The sequence below is a fragment of the Mustela nigripes genome, chromosome 10 (genome assembly GCF_022355385.1).
Source record: "Mustela nigripes isolate SB6536 chromosome 10, MUSNIG.SB6536, whole genome shotgun sequence".
Classification (NCBI taxonomy): domain Eukaryota; kingdom Metazoa; phylum Chordata; class Mammalia; order Carnivora; family Mustelidae; genus Mustela; species Mustela nigripes.
Window position 1 is genome coordinate 28298262 of NC_081566.1, and position 18773 is coordinate 28317034.

Here is an 18773-nt window from a genome sequence, read left to right on the forward strand (position 1 = left end):
TGATGCTATGAACATTCTTATACATATGCTACTCTAATTTATATGTGTTCTGCTAGACTGAGCACAAAGAATTCCTTGATTACTTGTGCCTGGAATTAATCTCATCCCTTCCTATGATACTTAGCGCTTGTTACCTTTTATCACACTTATTTTGTGCATCTCATATTTTCTCCCTTAAAATAGTAAGTCATTGAGGGCAGGAATAAATTTGATTCTTCTTCATAATTTACATAGTGCCCAAAGAGCACTTAGTATATTAGTAAACTTTTAGTAACCATCACTGAATGAATAGTTCTGTCTAAATGTCATTGCCTAAATTTTAAGGTTTTTTTTTTTTAAAGATTTTATTTATTTATTTGACAGAGAGAGAGATCACAAGTAGGCGGAGAGTCAGGCAGAGAGAGAGAGAGAGAGAAGCAGGCTCCCCCTGAGCAAAGAGCCCGATGCGGGGCTCGATCCCAGGACACTGAGATCATGACCTGAGCTGAAGGCAGCGGCTTAATCCACTGAGCCACCCAGGCGCCCCTAAATTTTAAGGTTTCAATCTGGCTCCAGTAATCCCTCTGTATTTCTCACTTTTCCCCAATATAAACCCTTGTTTAGGCAGGTGAATCTCATTTGCATTCTCTTTCAATCTTTTCCTGATAAATCTAGCCACATTGATCTGTTTCTCCTTCTGTTCCTGTTGAATTTACTGTTTATATCACACATTCAGCATTTTAGTGTATATTCAGGCAGTGTGCTGACTTATAGTAGGTTCACAATAAACTCTATTGATTCCATGGATGAAGTGTCTTATTCTATAATTGTTTTCAACCAGTTAAGTATTTTTATCCCATCTATATTGTCAGTTGACTGATGAAATAAGCAGATAAACAAATCCTGATTAGTTTGAGTAGATTACTATTACTTTTTCTTGGCCTCAGGTGTTTTTGGGATTAATGGAGCCAGAAGGACCTCCAGAATCAGAGAGTTCAGAAAAAGCATTTTTCTCACAGCAAGAAGACGATGAAGAAGAAGAAGATGAAGAAGAACCAAAAGAACCAGAGGAAACAGTCCCTCTTAATCCCCTCTTACAACCTGCTCTCACAGGGGATGTAGAAGGTTTGCAGACGATTTTTGAGGATCCTGAGAACCCTCATCATGATCAGGCCATGCAGCTACTCTTGGAAGAAGACATCGTTGGGAGAAATTTGTTGTATGCTGCTTGCATGGCTGGGCAAAGTGATGTGATTAAAGCTTTGGCAAAATACGGTGTGAATCTGAATGAAAAAACCACCAGAGGTATTTTGTCTTTTTCACTCATCAGTATTACTTATGACTATTTAAGACACTATGTACCATCTCTAAAGCTGGATAAATTTGATGTGCCTGATTTATGTTTTGCATATATATGCATACATACATATGCATATGCAAGTATGTGTATACATGTTGATAAGAGTATTTTATAATTTCTTTTTTTTTTTTAAGATTTTATTTATTTGACAGAGAGAAATCACAAGTAGATGGAGAGGCAGGCAGAGAGAGAGAGAGGGAAGCAGGCTCTCTGCTGAGCAGGGAGCCCGATGTGGGACTCGATTCCAGGACTCTGAGATCATGACCTGAGCCGAAGGCAGCGGTTTAACCCACTGAGCCACCCAGGCGCCCGATAAGAGTATTTTATAGTAAAGTACACAGACTTAACACTTTTTTTTTTTGAGAGAGAGAGAGCCTGCATGTACACGCGTGAGTGGGGGCAGGGGGGAGTGGCAGAGGGAGAGAGAGAATCTGTTTTAAATTTTAAATTCAGTTTAATTAACATTGTATTACTAGCTTCAGAAGTAGAATTTAGTGATTCATCAGTTGCCTGAAACACCCAGTGCTCATTACATCACACGCCCTCCTTAATGCCCGTCACCCAGTTACCCCATCCCCCACCCACTTGCCCTCCAGCAGTCCTGTTTGTTTCCTAGAGTTAAGAGTCTGTTATGTTTTGCCTCCCTCTCTGTTTTCATCTATTTTTATTTTTCTTTTCCTTCCCCTCTGTTCCTCTATTGTGTTCCTGACCTTAGGGGAAAAGCTCTGTTTTTCCCTTTGAGGAGGATATTCACTGTGGATTTTTTTTTAATATGGCATTTATGATATTGAGGTATGTTCCCTCTATCCCTACGCTATGGAGAGTTTTTCTCAAGAAACCATGCTGTATTTTGCCAAGTGCTTTTTTCTGCATCTATTGAGGGGATCATATGGTTCTTGATGAATCACACTGAATGATTTGCAGATGTTGAATCACCTTGCAGCCTAGGAATAAACTCCACTTGGTTGTGGTGAATAATCCTTTTAATTTTTTTTTTTTTTTTTTTTTTTTTAGCTAGTATCTTAGTGAGAATTTTTGCATCCTTGTTCATCAGGGATATTTGTACGTAATCTCGTGTTTGGTGGGGTCTTTATCTGGTTTTGGGATCAAGGTAATGCTAGCCTCATAGAATGAATTTGAAGTTTTCCCTCCATTTCTATTTTTTGAAACAGTTTCAGAATAGGTATTAATCTTTGAATATTTGGTAGAATTCCCCTGGAAGCCATCCAGCCTTGGGTTCTTGTTTGTTGGGGGATTTTTGATTACTGATTCAATTTCTTTGTTGTTATGGGTATTTTCAGGTTTTTTATTTCTTCCTGTTTCAGTTTTGGTAGTTTACATTTCTAGGAATGCATCCATTTTTCCAGATTGGCTAATTTGTTGGCATATAATTGCTTATAGTATTCTCTTATAATTGTATTTCTTTGGTATTGGTTGTGATCTCTCCTCTTTCATTCATGATTTTATTTATTTGGGTCCTTTCTCTTTTCTTTTTGATAAGTCTGGCTAGGAGTTTATTGTTGTTGTTGTTGTTTTTAAGGATTTTATTTATTTGAGAGACAGAGACAGAGCATGAACAGGGGAGAGGAGGTGAAGGGAGAGGGAGAAGCAGATATCCTGCTAGGTTGGGAACCCATTGTAAGGCTCGACCCCAGAACCCTGGGATCATGACCTGAACTGAAAGAAGACACTTAACCGACTGAGCCATCCAGTCATCCTGGATTTTATTGATCTTATTAATTCTTTCTGGGAATCAGATCCTAGTTTTATTGATCTGTCGTATTATTTTTTTAAATTTCTATGTCATTGATTTCTGCTCTAGCTTTATTATATCTCTTCTCCTGCTGGATTTAGGCTTTATTTGCTGTTCTTTTTCCAGCTCTAGATGTAATGTTAAGTTGTGTATTTGAGACTTATCTTATTTTCTGAGAAAGGCTGTATTGCAATATAGTTCTCTCTTAGGACCACCTTTGTTGCATGCCAAAGGTTCTGAGCTGTCGTGTTTTCATTTTCATTTGCTCCCATGGATTCATTTGCTAAACCATTCATTCTTTAGTAGAATACTATTTAATCCCATTTATTTGTGGTCCTTCCAAATTTTTTCTTGTAGTTGACTTCAAATTTTAAAGTATTGTGGTCTGAAAATTTGCATAGTATAATTTCAGTCTTTTTATACTGGTTGAGATCTGATTTGTGACTCAGTACGTGATCTATTTTGGAGAATGTTCCATGTGCCTTTGAGAAGAACGTGTACTCTACTGCTTTAGGATAAAATACACTGAATATATGTAACAGAATATATCTGTTAAGTCCATCTGGTCCAGTGTGTCATTCAGAGCCCTTGTTTCCTTGTTGATCTTCTGTTTAGATGTTCTGTCCATTGCTGTAAATGAGGTGTTAAAGTCCCCTACTATTATTATATTATTATCAATGAATTTCTTTAATTTTCTTATTAATTGATTTATATATTTGGCTGCTCCTAAGTTAGGGGCATAAATATTTACAATTGCTAGATCTTCTTGTTGGATAGACACTTATGATATAGTATCCTTCTTCATCACTTATTAGTCTTTGGTTTAAAATCTATACAGATGGCTACTCCAGCTTTCTTTTGATGTCCATTGGCATGATAAATGGTTCTCTGCCCCCTCACTTTCAATTTGGAGGTGTCTTTAGGTATAACATGAGTCTCTTGTAAGTAGCATATAAGATGGTGTCGGGTTTTTTTTTTTTAATCCATTCTGATAACCTATATATTTTGATTAAAGCATTTAGTCCATTTACATTCAGAATAATTATTGAACGATACGAAGTTAGTGCCGTTGTGTTATCTGTAATGTCATTGTTCCCTCCTAGATTGTCTGTGTTCCTTTCTGGTCTTTGTTAATTTTGGGCTCTCTGTCCACCGAAGGGATCCCCTTTAATATTTCTTGCAGGGCTAGTTTAATGTTCACAAATTCCTTTAGTTTCTTTTTGTCCTGGAACCGCTTTATCTCTCCTTCTATTCTGAATGACAGCCGTTCTGGATAAAGTATTCTGGACTGCGCATTTTTCCCGTTTAGCACATTGAATATATTTTTCCAGTCCTTTCTGGCCTGCCAGGTCTCTGTACACAGGCCTACCTCTGCACCCAGGCCAGTCTTAGGTTTCTACCCTTGTAGGTTAAGGACCTCTTGTTCTGAGCTACTTTCAGGATTTTCTCTTTATCTTTGAACTATGCAAGCTTTACTATTATATGTCAAGGTTTTGACCTATTTTTATTGATTTTGAGGGGTGTTCTCTATGTCTCCTGGCCTTGAATGCCTGTTTCCTTCTCCAGATTAAGGAAGTTCTCAGATATAATTTGTTCAGTTAAACTCTCTCTCCCTTGGAGAGAGAGAACATTAAGCAGGTTCCACACTCAGCACAGAACCCACTGCTGTGTTTGATCTCACGACCCCGAGATTACAGCCTAAGCTGAAATCAAAAGTCAGATGCTTAAGCAGCAGAGCCACCCAGGCACCCCCACAGACTTTACTCTTAATTAGCTCTATGACTTGGGTAAGTTACCTAATCTTTTTGTGCTTCTGTCTCTTCATCTGAAAAATGGGAGTAATAATTGTATTTTCCTTACAGGATGTTGTAAGGATTAAATAAGATAGTAAATATAAATATCATATAGTTGGCACATAGTGAAGTGATATACAGTAATTACTTAATAATATTGTTATCTCTTTCCTTTGAAGATTTTTTAGTTTTGCAGTCATGATCTAATTAGCTCTTTTTATTCAGTCACTATTTTTTTTTATTTTATTTATTTTATTTGACAGAGATCACAAGTAGGCAGAGAGGCAGGCAGAGAGAGAGAGAGAGAGAGGAGGAAGCAGGCTCCCCGCCGAGCAGAGAGCCCGACGCGGGACTCGATCCCAGGACCCTGAGATCACGACCCGAGCCGAAGGCAGCGGCCCAACCCACTGAGCCACCCAGGCGCCCCATTCACTATTTTTTTTTGAATTGCAAATATATTACATGGTCATTACAGAAAATAAAAGAAAATAATGACCTACAGGAAATAAAGAATATACATTTTCTTCATGCTCACATGGAATATTTAAAAATATTTATCACAAGTAATTCCATAAAGTCTCAACAAATATCAAAGGATCTACAGCATGCAGTCTTCATTCTCTGACCACAATAAAATAAGATTAGAAAATAGTAACAAAAAGATAACTGAAAATCCCCTGTAATTTTGGAAACAAAAGCATACTTTCAGTCATCTGTTGGTTATAGAAGATACACTAGAACTTATGAAATATTTAACTGACAGCATGATCACTTGATGTGAGACCTGTGGAATAAAACGAATTAAAATTCTTAGTTAATACATATATTAGAATATAAGAAACACTGAAAATCGAAAACAAGGCCTTTAACTCAAGAAGTTAGAAAAAGAGGAACAACTGAGTAATTCAAAGAAAGTAGAAGAAAAATAGGAAAAAAGTAGAAGTGAAGTAATGACATTGAAAGTAAAGATACAGGAGCACGTGGGTGGCTCAGTGGGTTAAAGCCTCTGCCTTCGGCTCAGGTCGTGATCCCAGGGTCCTGGGATCGAGCCCTGCATCAGGCTCTCTGCTCAGCAGGGGGCCTGCTTCCTCCTCTCTCTCTGCCTGCCTCTCTGCCTACTTGTGATCTCTGTCTGTCAAATAAATAAAATCTCTAAAAAGAAAAGAAAAGAAAAGAAAGGAACAATAGAAAGGATCAATAACACCAAATCTGGTTTAGTGAAAAAGACAAAGTTGATAAACCTTTGATAATATTTGATAATTTTTGGTATTAAATAATATCAGAGAGGTGGAAAACATAAATAATATTTGGAATTTTAAAGGGTAGAGAATACACACAGGAAAAACTAAGACTAAAAAAATCATTACATCCAGGGCACCTGGGTGGCTCAGTGGGTTAAAGCCTCTGCCTTCTGCTCAGTTCATGATCTCAGGGTCCTGGGATCGAGGCACGCATCGGGGTCTCTGCTCGGCGGGGAGCCTGCTTCCTCCTCTCTCTCTGCCTGCCTGTGTACCTGTGATCTCTGTCAAGTGAATAAATAAAATCTTAAAAAAAAAATCATTACATCCAGGTGCCTGGGTACCTCAGTTGAGCAAATGCCTTTGGCTCAGGTCATGGTCCTGGAGTCCCAGGATTGACTGCTGCATCAGGCTCCCTGCTCAGCAGAGAGTCTGTTCTCCCTCTGACCCTCTCTCCTCTCATGCTCTCTCTCATTCTCTCTCTCAAATAAAATCTTTTTTTAAAAAAATAATTACATCCATAGATTGATGAATGAATAAAGAAATTGTGGTGTGTGTGTGTGCGTGTGTATACATATATATGTATATATGCAATGGAATACTACTCAGCCACCAAAAAGGATGAAGTCTTGCCATTTGCAATGATGTGAATGGAGCTAGAGTGTAAGAGAAATAAGTCAGAGAAAGATAATGCCATATGATTTCACTCATATGGAATTTAAGAAACAAAACAGATGAGCAAAAGGGAAGGGGGGAGAAAGAGAGAAAGAAACAAACTATAAGAGATTCTTAACCATAGAGAACAAACTGAGGATTGTTGGAGGGAGGTGGGTGATGGGTATTAAGGACTGCACTTGTGATGAGCGTTGGGTATCATCTATAAGTGATGAATCACTAAATTCCATTCCTGAAACCAATATTACACTATATGTTAACTAAAATTTAAATAAAAATTTGAAGAAAAATTAATTAGAAAATATTATAAATAATTTTATGACAATACATTTGAAAAGTTGGATGAAATGGACAATTTTCTTATAAAGTATAAATTACCAAAATTAATTCAGAAAAAAATAGAAATCTTGACTATATCAATGGTTATTTTGAAAAAATAAATAAGTAATAAAAATAGGCATCTCTCCCCCACCCCAACCTAACTCTGGGCTGAGATGTTTTAAAAGGTAAGATTTACTGCACTTTTAGGGAAAAGGTAATCTCTAATTTTTACAATGTTCACAGCATATAAAGAGAGTTGTAAAACTGCTTAACTTAAGAGAGAAACAACTTTTATAGCAAAACAAGTTAAGGACAGTGGTAGTAGAAAGGAAAATTATAGGCCAATCTCATTTAATAACAAAGATGCAAACATCTTAAATAAAATATTAGCAAATTAAATCTAAGATTCTATTTTATAAAATGTAATATACTAGGTTGGGTTTATCCCATTAAGGAGAGGATGATTTAACTTTAGAAAAAAGATTAGTGGGGCACCTGGGTGGCTCAGTAGGATCCCAGGGTCCTGGGATTGAGTCCCCCATTGGGCTCCCTGCTCAATGGGGAGCCTGCTTCTCCCTTTCCCACTGTCTGCTGTTCTGCCTACTTGTGCCTACTTGACTCTATCTCTCTGTCAAATAAATAAATAAAATCTTTAAAAAAAAGATTAGTATAAGTGACTACATTAAAAAACTGAATGAACAAAAGCACATGATAATTTCAAAAGATGCAGAAAGTCTTTTGAAAAAAATCTTGCATTCAGCCACGATGAATGCACTTAGGGAAATAGAGATAGAAGAAACCTTTCTTAATTCCTTAATTAAGGCTCTCTATCAAAAACCTGAAGCAAAATACCTTGTACTGAATCTTTATTTTTTATTTATTAATTTTTTAAAAGTAGGGCATGAAGCCCAATGTGGGGCTTGAACTCATGACCCTGAGATTAAGACGTGAGCTGAGATCAAGCGTCAGACACTTAAACCGCAGCCCCTCAGGCACCTCAGAATTGAATCTTTAGAAACATTCTTTCTTTTTTTTTAAATTTTTTATTTTTTATAAACATATATTTTTATCCCCCAGGGTACAGGTCTGTGAATCGCCAGGTTTACACACTTCACAGCACTCACCAAAGCACATACCCTCCCCAATGTCCATAACCCCACTCCCCTTCTCCCAACCCCCCTGTCCCCAGAACCCTCTGTTTGTTTTGTGAGATTAAGAGTCACTTATGGTTTGTCGAGGGATGCCTGGGTGGCTCAGTTGGTTAAGCAGCCGCCTTCAGCTCAGGTCATGATCCCAGCGTCCTGGGATCGAGTCCCGCATCAGGCTCCTTGCTCAGCCGGGAGCCTGCTTCTCCCTCTGCCTCTGCTGCCCCTCTGCCTGCCTGTGTGCTTACTTGCTCTCTCTCTCTGACAAATAAATAAATAAATAAATAAATAAAATCTTAAAAAAAAAGTCACTTATGGTTTGTCGAAACATTCTTTAAAGTCAGAAATGAGGGGTGCCTGGATGGCTCAGTAAGTTAAGTGTCTGCCTTTGGCTCAGATCAGGAGATGGAGCCCTGTGTGAGGTGACCTGCTCCCTGCTTAGTCGGGTGTTTTCTCCCTCGCTCCCAGCTTGTGCGCTTTCTCACGATCTCTCTTGCTATCTCTGTCTCTCAAATAAGTAAAATCTCTCAAAAAAATAAAGTCAGAAACAAGGCTATGATATTCACTATCATGACCTTTTTTTTTTTTTTTAAAGATTTTATTTCTTTGTCAGAGAGAGCGTGCACAAGAAGGGGGAGACGGAGGCAGAGGGAGAAGCAGGGTCCCTGCCAAGCAAGGAGCCCTACATGGGACTTGATCCCAGGACCCTGGGATCATGACTTGAGCCGAAGGTAGACACTTAACCAACTGAGCCACCCAGGCATCCCTATCATGACTTTTATTAATGATTAGAGTGGGAGTCCTAGCAAGTGCAGTAAGATAAGAAAAATAAATAGGAGACATAACACAGTACTGTGCTGGAGCTGGCTTTTACGAGCTCTTGCCAGCTGATGGTTGAAATTTTAGAGGTTTTGTAAATTGGTTGACATCACTTTGGTAGGTTGAAGTTGGCCATGTTAAGAGTATATGTCATGGAAATTGCTAATGGTACAAATCAGGGATTTTCCCCCAGAGAACTAGTGGTAAACATTCACCAGGAAACTGCTGGATATAAGGATTTGATTGGAAGAAATAAAACTCTCATTATTCATAGGGATACAGATTTAAATCCAAAGGAATCCACTATTAGTACTAATAGAATTTAATTTAGCAAGAAATGGACATTAAGATCAATACCCCAGATCAGTAGCTTTCTGTGTACTATCAACAATCAGGAAATGTAATAAGCATTCATTCTGAGAAATTTCTTGGAATTATCCAAATGTGAACTTTTTAAAAAAAATATTGTGTTTATTTATTTGACAGACAGAGATCACAAGTAGGCAGAGAGGCAGGCAGAGAGAGAGGGGGAAGGAGGCTCCCTGCTGAGCAGAGAGCCCTATGTGGGGCTCTATCCCAGGGCCCTGGGATCATGACCTGAGCCGAAGGCAGAGGCTTTAACTCACTGAGCCCCCCAGAAGCCCCCCAAATGTGAACTTGATAGTGTAATATCAAAAGTAAAATGTATTGTAGTAGACAGTTGCTTATTTTTTCTTACATCCTCAATAATGTCATGAACTCATCTCTTCACCTTGAGATCTACCTTCTGATGAATTTTTAAAATTCTCTATGTCTTCTGATTTTTTAAATTTAAATAAACATTGAGGCAAGAAAAATAAGAATTAAACAAATTACAAAATTATATACAGTAGGGTGGTGACATGTAAGCAAAATATGTTTTAAAGACCCAAATGTGTAAATACCACTATCACATAGAATGAATATATATATTTATAAATAATATATATAAATAACTAAAATAACAACTGAAGTAGAAAAGAAAAAAGGAAATGTAATAAAAATACAAATCTTATTCACAGCAAAACCATACAGAAATTAGGACTAAATCTGACAAAAGAATTGCAAGACATTTGTGGCAAAATGTTTAAAACATTTCTGAGTTACATCAAAGAAGACCCAAATTGTGTGTGTTTTACACAGTGAGATTGAATATCATAAAGATGGCAACTTACTTCCAAATTAATTTATCAATCTAGTTAATATCACATTAGGTTTTTTTAAAAAATAGGAACTAAGAAGCTGACCCTTAATTTCAGTGGGGAAATTATGAAATATTTAATGTGTGGAGAACAGTGGTTATTAATTTGGAAAAAAATTAGATACCTACATTATACTATGCACAAAAATCAGTTACAGGTTTTTGCAAGATGTGAATGTGAAAAGAAAAAGCTTCGAACTTTGTGAAAGATAGAGGAGAACTGTTATATTCTTGATATATTACTCAATATCTTAAAAGAAGACATAAGAACAAAACCACCAAAAGTAAAGAGATCTATATTTTATATATATAAATTTAAAATTCTATACAAAAGATAGTATAAACAAAGTGCCAAGATAACACACAGTCTACAAGAAGATATTTGTAATATTTTTTTCAACCCACAAAGGATGTTATCTACTTAAGATCATCTACTAATTAATAAGAATAATTAAACCCAATAGAAAAATAGAAAAAGGATAGGAAAAAGCAATCAATTCATGGAAGAGAAATGTTCATGGCCAATAAGTACATAAAATGTCAACTTCACTATTAAAAATGCAAATTTAAACAATGAGCTATCACTATCCACTTGTTAGATTTATAAACACTTTAATATTTGAGGACACTTGGGTGGCTCAGTTGGTTAAGCTGCTGCCTTTGGCTCAGGCCATGATCCCAGGGTCCTGGGATTGAGTCCCACATTGGGCTCTCTGCTCAGCAGGGAGCCTGCTTCTCTCTCTGCCTCTGCCTGCCACTCTGCCTGCTTGTGCTCTCTCTGTCTCTCTGACAAATAAATAAATAAAATCTTTAAGATAAAAGCATTTAATATTTCCATATGTTGTAAGAAAGTGGCCTAGTTTTCATTCTTTTGCATATTGCTGTCCAGTTTTCCCAGCACCATTTGTTGAAAAGAGTGTCTTTTCCACTTGAACATTTATTCATTCCTGCAAATTAATTGCCCATATACTGTGGGTTCATTTTGGGTTTTCTGTTCTGTTTTATTCATCTATGTGTTGATTTTTGTGCCGGTACCATACTGGATATTTTTGTTTGTTTGTTTTTTAGATTTTATTTATTTGACCAACAGAGATCACAAGTAGGTGAGAGGCAAGCAGAGAGAGAGGAAGGGAAGCAGGCTCCCTGCTAAGTAGAGAGCCTGATGCGGGGCTTGATTCCAGGACCCTGAGATCATGACCCAAGTGGAAGGTGGAGGCTTAACCCACTGAGCCACCCAGGTGCCCCACACTGTTTTGATCACTACAGCTTTGTAATATAACCTGAACTCCAGAATTGTGATGCCTCCAGCTTTGCTTTTCTTTTTCAAGGTTGCTTTGGCTAATTGGGGTCTTTTGTGGTTCCATACAAATTTTAGAATTATTGGTTCTAGCTCTGTGAAAAATGCTTTTGGTGTTTTGGTAGGGATTGCTTTAAATGTATAGATGGCTTTGGGTGGTATAGACATTTTAACAATATTGGTTTTTCCAACCCATGAGCATGCAGTGTCTTTCCACTTCTTTGTGTCATCTTTAATTTCTTTCATCAGTGTTTTATAGTTTTCTGAGTACTGGTCTTTTACCTCTTTTGTTAGGTTTATTATAGGTATCTTACAGTTTTGGTACAATTACAATGGAATTGGTTCCTTGATTTCTTTTTCTGGTCCTTCATTATTGCTGTATAGAAATGCAACAGATTTCTGTATGTTGTTTTGTATCCTGTGACTTTACAGAATTTGTGTATCAGTTCTAGCAATTTTTTGGTGGAGTCCTTTGGGTTTTCTAGATAGAGTACAAAGTATCATGTCATCTATATAGAATATCATTCAGCTGCAAACAGTAAAAGTTTGCCTTCTTTTGTGCCAATTTGGATGCCTTTCATTTCTTTTTGTTGAGTAACAGTAGACATCCCTGTTTTGTTCCTAACTATAGAGAAAAAGCTCTCCATTTTCCCATTGTGAAGGATATTCGTTAGGGTTTTTCCTTTTTTTTTTTCCCTATTAACATATAATGTATTATTTGCTTCAGGGGTACAGGTCTGTGAATCATCAGTGTTGCACTTTTCACAGCACTCACCATAGCACATACCCTCCCCAATGTCCATAACCCAGCCACCCTATTCCTCCCTGCCCACTCCCTAGCAACCCTAGCAATCCTGAGATTGAGACTCTTATGGTTTGTCTCCCTCTGTGGGTTTTTCTTATATGGTTCTTAATATATTGAGGTATGTTCCCTCTAACTCTACTTGGTTGAGAGTTTTTATCACGAATGGATGTTGTACTTTGTCAAATGCTTTTTCTGCCTCTATTGAAAGGGTCATATAGTTCTTATCCTTTCTTTCATTAGTATAATGTATTGCATTGATTGATTTGTGAATATTGAGCCACTCTTGCAGCCCAGGCATAAATCCCACTTGATTCTGGTGAGTAATTCTTTTAATGAACTGTCAGATTTGGTTTCCTAGTATTTTGTCGAGGATTTTTACATCTGTGTTCATCAGAGTTATTAGCTTGTAGTTTTCTTTTTTGGTGGAATCTTATCTGGATTGGGTATCAGGGTAATGCTGGCCTTGTAAAATGAATTTGGAAGTTTTCCTTCCATTTCTGTTATTTGGAATAGTTTGAGAATAGTATTAACTCTTTAAATGGTAAAATTCACCTGTGAAGCCATCTGGTCCTCAGGTTTTGTTTGTTGGGAGATTTTTATTACTGATTCAGTTTCTTTGCTGGTTATCAGTCTGTTCAACTTTTCTATTTCTTCTTGTTTCATTTTTGGTAGTTTATATGTTTCTAGGAATTTGTTGATTTCTTCCAGGTTATCCAATTTGTTGGCATATAGTTTTTCATGATCTCATAATTACTTGTATTTCTGTGGTGTTGGTTTTATTTCTCTTCTTTCATTTGTGATTTTATTTATTTTAGTCCTTTTCTTTTTGGTAAATCTGGCTAGAGGTTTATCAAGTTTATTAATTTTTTCAAAGAATCAGATCCTGGTTTCATTGATTTGTTCTATTGAGTTTTTTTTAGTTTCTATATCATTTACCTGCTCTAATCTTTATTATTTCCTTCCTCCTGCTGGCTTTGGGGTTCGTTTGTTGTTCTTTTTTCTAGTTCCCTAAGGTGTAAGGTTGGATTGTTTGAGATTTTTCTTGCTTCTTGGGATAGGTTGGGATGGCTATATACTTCCCTCCTGTGACCACTTTTGTTGTATCCCAAAGGTCTGGAACAGTTATATATATTCAATTTCATTTGTTCCCATGTATTTTTTAAATTTCTTCTTTGATTTCCTAGTTGACACATTCCATGTTTAGTAGTAGCATGTTGTTTTGCCTCTGGGATCAAGCCCTGGCATCAGACTTCCTGCTCAGTGGGGAGTCTGCTTCTCCCTGTGCCCATCACCCTGCTCTTGTGCTCTCTCTCAAATAAGTAAAATCTTTTAAAAAAATTAACATACTTGAGATTAGTTTATAACCACTTCCAACTAATATTGAATGAGAAAAATTGTAACAGCTAAAAAAAAGTTGTACAAAAATGTCTTGGTGATACCATTGATACACTTAGAAAAATTAATGTTTCATTTGAAATTTTCATGATTAATTAATTATATTTCTTTTTGTAGTGTGTTTTTTTTTTACTCTTAATTTTTGTGTGTGTGGTTGTTTTTTTTTTTAAGATTTTATTTATTTATTTGTAAGAGAGCACAAGCAGGGGGAGCGGCAGGCAGAGGGAGAAAAGAGCATGATGTGGAACTGGATCCCAGGATCCTGGGATCATGTCCTGAGCCAAAGGCAGATGGTTCACCGACTGAGCCACCCAGGCGTCCCAATTTTTGTCAGTTTTATCTGACAATTTTTATGGCTAATAGAATGAAAATCTATTCTTAACATTTCTATTTCATACTTAGGCTTTTTTGGATATCTTTTGTTTGTACATTTTCATAAATGTATTAACATTAAAGTTTATTAAATAGTTTCACAAATTTAAAAAATGAATTCTCAGGGCACCAGGGTGGCTCAGTGGGTTAAGCCTCTGCCTTCAGCTCAGGTCATGATCTCAGGGTCCTGGGATTGAGCCCTGCATCGGGTTCTCTGCTCAGTGGGAAGCCTGCTTCCCTCTCTCTCTCTGCCTGCCTCTCTGCCTACTTGTGATCTCAAATAAATAAATAAAATCTTTAAAAAAAAATTAAAAAATCAATTCTGAACTCCATTTTATAAAATACCAGTATTAATACTAAGTAAACATTATATTTGTACTGGAATTACTTTATTCTATTACTGTGATTACTATTTCAGGTCAGAAAAAACCAGCATATGCAAAGTTGTAGAGGGTGAAACATGATTTGGGGAATTCAAAGAGTCTGGTACTGGGGTGGGAGGTAGGTTGTGAGAAGTATTCTAGATAGGTGAGTATTTTGCTCCATGGCCTATTATTTGTTTTTGACTCATCATTCCTGGTCTTGGACTTTGACCTCACCATATACCTTCATTAACTTACAGCAACCTTGAGAAAAGTACTTATCTTCTCTGTGCTTTTGTTTTCTTACAAAGGAGAACACACTAGTGCCTACTTCATAGGATGGTAATGAGTTCATAGCTGCGAAGTGCATAGAACGGTGCCCACATAGAGGAAAAGATTCCTTTCCTGTCTGATCTTTTGCCTTACTATGAACTACCTGCTCAGATGACTCACTCTGTATTCAGTAACCAGTAGTCCTCCACAATGAGATTATTTTTTCTCTCAGAATCGACCCCAAGCCTTCCCAATTCCATTTATGGTACCATTCTTCTTACTGGGATTTCTGTCATGTGGCCCTCTGTATACATCACCTGAGGTCTAACACTCATTGCCAACATTATGGGAGAACTTTAGGAAAATCCCTTTCTCTTCTAGTTACTTTTGAAATCATCTTATTTAAATGTTTTTCTTCTTCTGGGAAGGCAGTGGGGTTAATGTACTACAAGATTTGTGTGTTTCTCTCTAGAAAACAGACCATCCCCAACAATGGGGAAAAATGTAACGGTGTTTTTAAAACATCCAAATTTTTTGTTAAAAGTCTCTGTTTAGAAATCTTGTTTTCTTGTTTTTAAGCTATGTATGTTAAATAGGAAAAAAAAAAAAAATTAGGTGTTACCAGTGGTGTGGAACTTCAGCCTTGAGAAAAGCAATGTAAGGAGCCAGAACTCATTTGGAATGGCTCGTGCTGGCAGCATCTTGTTTGTAGACAGTGTCTCCCACCTCCAGCTTTCAGGGCTCTAGACTTTTTTGGCTCATTGAAGACTTGCATCTTCAGGCAGAAGGCAAGAGCAATGAGGGTGGTATCAGGGTATCTCTCTCTCTCTCTCTCTCTTTTTTTTTTTTTTTTTTGTAGAGGATAAGGCACAGTGAAATTCTTGGGCCAGTCTCTATCTCTCCATTTTTGAAATTTCTCATTTGCTATGATATTAAGAAAAAAAAAAAGTTGGGCCAAAGAGGAGAGGTGATTCCAATTTTGGCTGATCTTGGAGTAGTTCACTTGATGTTCCTTTTGATTCCCTTATTAACCTTTCAGGTTATGATATCCTTAAGACAAAGGTAGTTTACAACCTCATGTAAAACAGACCTGGGATTGTGGGAATATGGCAAGTAGGGAGCCAAGAAGAGGCTTCTGGAAGGAAGTGGAGTGCCGCTTCCAGTCAGCAACAAGAGAAGAATTAGGCACAATCAAGTCAGCTGCAAAAGACTGGGAGCAGGGGACAACAGTCGAAAAGGACTGCTGCCACGAGCAACTCCGCAGTCTCACTTTTATTGGATAGAAAACAATAGCCAACAGAAGGATTGGTGAAGGTCACCTCTTGCCCGCCAGCAAGGAGGAGGGTCAGGTTTCTAGTTAACCAAGCACATTCAAAGGACTCCTCTAACCAACAACAAGCAGTTCTGGGAAGAGAAAGGAGAGACAACGAAAAAGGGAAGCAGGCGGTTTTCGTTCCACCCTGAGCTGACCGGGCGTTCCCGGGTGCTCGGCTTCCCTGAAGCAGGCGGCGTTCCGCCCTGGGTGGGCCAGGCGTTCCCGGCTGCCCGGCGTTCCCGGCTGCCCGGCTTCAGCTTCGGTGAAGGGTGGCGTTCCGCCCTGAGCGAGCCGGGCATCCCCAGCTGCCCAGCTTCACGGTCCTACATCGTCCTTCTCCCCAAAGACCTGTTGCCAGTATATGTATTTCTTAAGGCCATATCTAAATGTGCTTGGTAACTAGTAAAATCCTCCAGGGGTTACAGTTTAAGTAACAAATTGTTCTGGGGGGCAGCAGCAGTGGAGGAATCACGATTCTCTTTTTTCCTGCTCTACTCAGTGGCAAGCATTTAGGTACTGTTTCCTACTCCTTACAAATGCTTTATTTGGCAACAGACCTGGGTTTGAATTTTGCTTTGGCTACTTACTACCAGTGTGGCCTTGGGCAAGGGTAACCTCTCTGAACTTCACTTTCCGTTGTGTCTTTTAATGGGGTTAACAGTACAGACCTCAGAGGTTCTTGAAGGGGTTGAATCATGTATTAGTACATAAAGTGCCTGGTACATAATAGAGTCAACACATCTGTTCATTCTTTTGCTCAGTTCTTCTTGTGTTAGAAGTACATGCCTCTTTGGCCAGTTAAATGAGTCATAAATATCTCCTGTGGGTAAGTTAAAACAAAGAAGTTTTGACTTGATTGTTTTAAACCAGTGTGAAAAAATTTTAATTATGCCTCCTTTTTATCACCCTCCTAGTAGTTGCCACTGCAAATCTAAAAAACAACTTTCTAATCTGGTGGGTCATGATTTCAGTTTTCATTCAAATGATTAATATTCAAACCAAAGGCATACACAGTGATCATAATTTATAAGATTGCATTAACAATAATGCCAATATAATTAGAGTTTGCTGAAAGTCCCTTCGACTAGAGTTGTGGGTCTAATTGTGTTCCAAAATAGATTACTTCTGGGGAGGTTGCTGTCTTCCTTTTTAAAAGGCGTTAAAGAGCTCAGACTTAAGGCTACTTGTGTTGGTATCTTGCATCCATCACTCACTGGCTGCATTCCTCCGGCAAGCTTCTGGACCTCAATTTCCTTCTTAACTTCTCTGGGCTTCAGTTTCCTTATCTGTGAAGTGGGGATTATAATAGTTCTGACCTCAGGGTTTTTATGAACTGAATGAGTTTACTGTGTATAAAGCATGTAGATTAGGGCCTCGCTCACAGTAATTGTTCAAGAGTTGATCTTCATTATGATCTTCTGTTCAGTAAAACAAGCCTGAAACAATGTAGCCTGTTCGACCTGACCATCTTCATTCTCTTGTTAGGTTACACACTCTTACACTGTGCTGCAGCCTGGGGTCGTCTGGAAACTTTGAAAGCACTAGTGGAGTTGGACGTTGATATAGAAGCGCTGAATTTCCGGGAAGAAAGAGCTCGAGATGTTGCTGCTCGGTATTCCCAGACGGAGTGTGTGGAATTCCTGGACTGGGCAGGTAAGGAAGACCCAGGGTAGTGTACCTAAGTAGCACGAGTTCTCACGCCTTGTTAAGTCACAGATAGAAACTACCCCAGGTGAGTTGTCACATAAACGAAACTTTATTTGCAGTAAATATCGAAGAGAACAACTTCCAAAGCCATGACTCCCCAAGCAAGGGTACATGGGCTCCTTTTATTAAGGGTTAGGGTATTTAGAAAGGGGATCCTCATCATTGTTTGTACAGGTGAGTAGCAGGTCCCCCATGCGCCTTAAGGCAACATGCCTATACATGCATTGTATGTTATGTAAACGAGGCTTGTATCCTCTTCAGGTGGAGATTTTAGTATTAGAGTGAGATAAAGATAGTTGTTGGTTATTCTAGGGGTCACTCCATGGCCCTTCTGTGCAGGCAGGAGACATGGGTTATGCTCAAACTGGTCTGGGTAGTCTGGGCTGGTTGGAGGCCTCAGGGCAGTTGCTGTGCATAAGGGCTAGTTTCATTTCCATTTGCCTGAGTTAAGAGAGAAGCTGGAAAGAAGTGCTTAAGGAAAAATAGGGACAGAGGTTAGTGAGCACAACCAGGTGTGTAGTAAAGGCCAGCTCTTGGTATCTAGCTGGTGACAGTAGCAAAAGGACTGAATGATGGATTTTTTCCCCTATGAGTTATAGGTTATACCATCAACAAATCAAGAGATAATTAGCATTTTCAGCTTTTAAAAAAAATTTAATTCCAGTATTGTTAATATGTCGTATTAGGTTCAGGTGCACAATATAGTGATTCAACACTTCCATACAACACCCAGTGTTGATCGCAAGTGCATGCCTTCATCCCCATCACCTGTTTCCCCCATCTCCCCCCTCACCACCCCTCTGGCAACCATCAGTTTGTTCTCTATAGTTAAGAGTCTGTTTTTTGGTTTGTCTCTCTTTCTCTCTCTCTTTTTTTTTCCTTTGTTCATTTGTTAAATTCCACATAGGAGTGAAGTCATATGGTATTTGTCTTTCGCTGACTTAT

The 18773-nt window shown here is 38.1% G+C and overlaps 1 protein-coding gene across 2 annotated transcripts in view; it reads left to right on the forward strand.

Annotated features, from left to right (window-relative positions):
* Positions 1 to 18773, forward strand: part of ANKRD45 (ankyrin repeat domain 45) — a 54699-nt gene that overhangs the window by 8812 nt on the left and 27114 nt on the right. For both annotated transcript variants that reach the window (XM_059412881.1, XM_059412882.1), the window contains exons 2-3: positions 927 to 1284; positions 17607 to 17774. In XM_059412881.1, the coding sequence (XP_059268864.1) occupies positions 942 to 1284; positions 17607 to 17774 (511 nt within the window). In that variant the 5' untranslated portion in view covers positions 927 to 941. The remainder of the gene's footprint in view (positions 1 to 926; positions 1285 to 17606; positions 17775 to 18773) is intronic.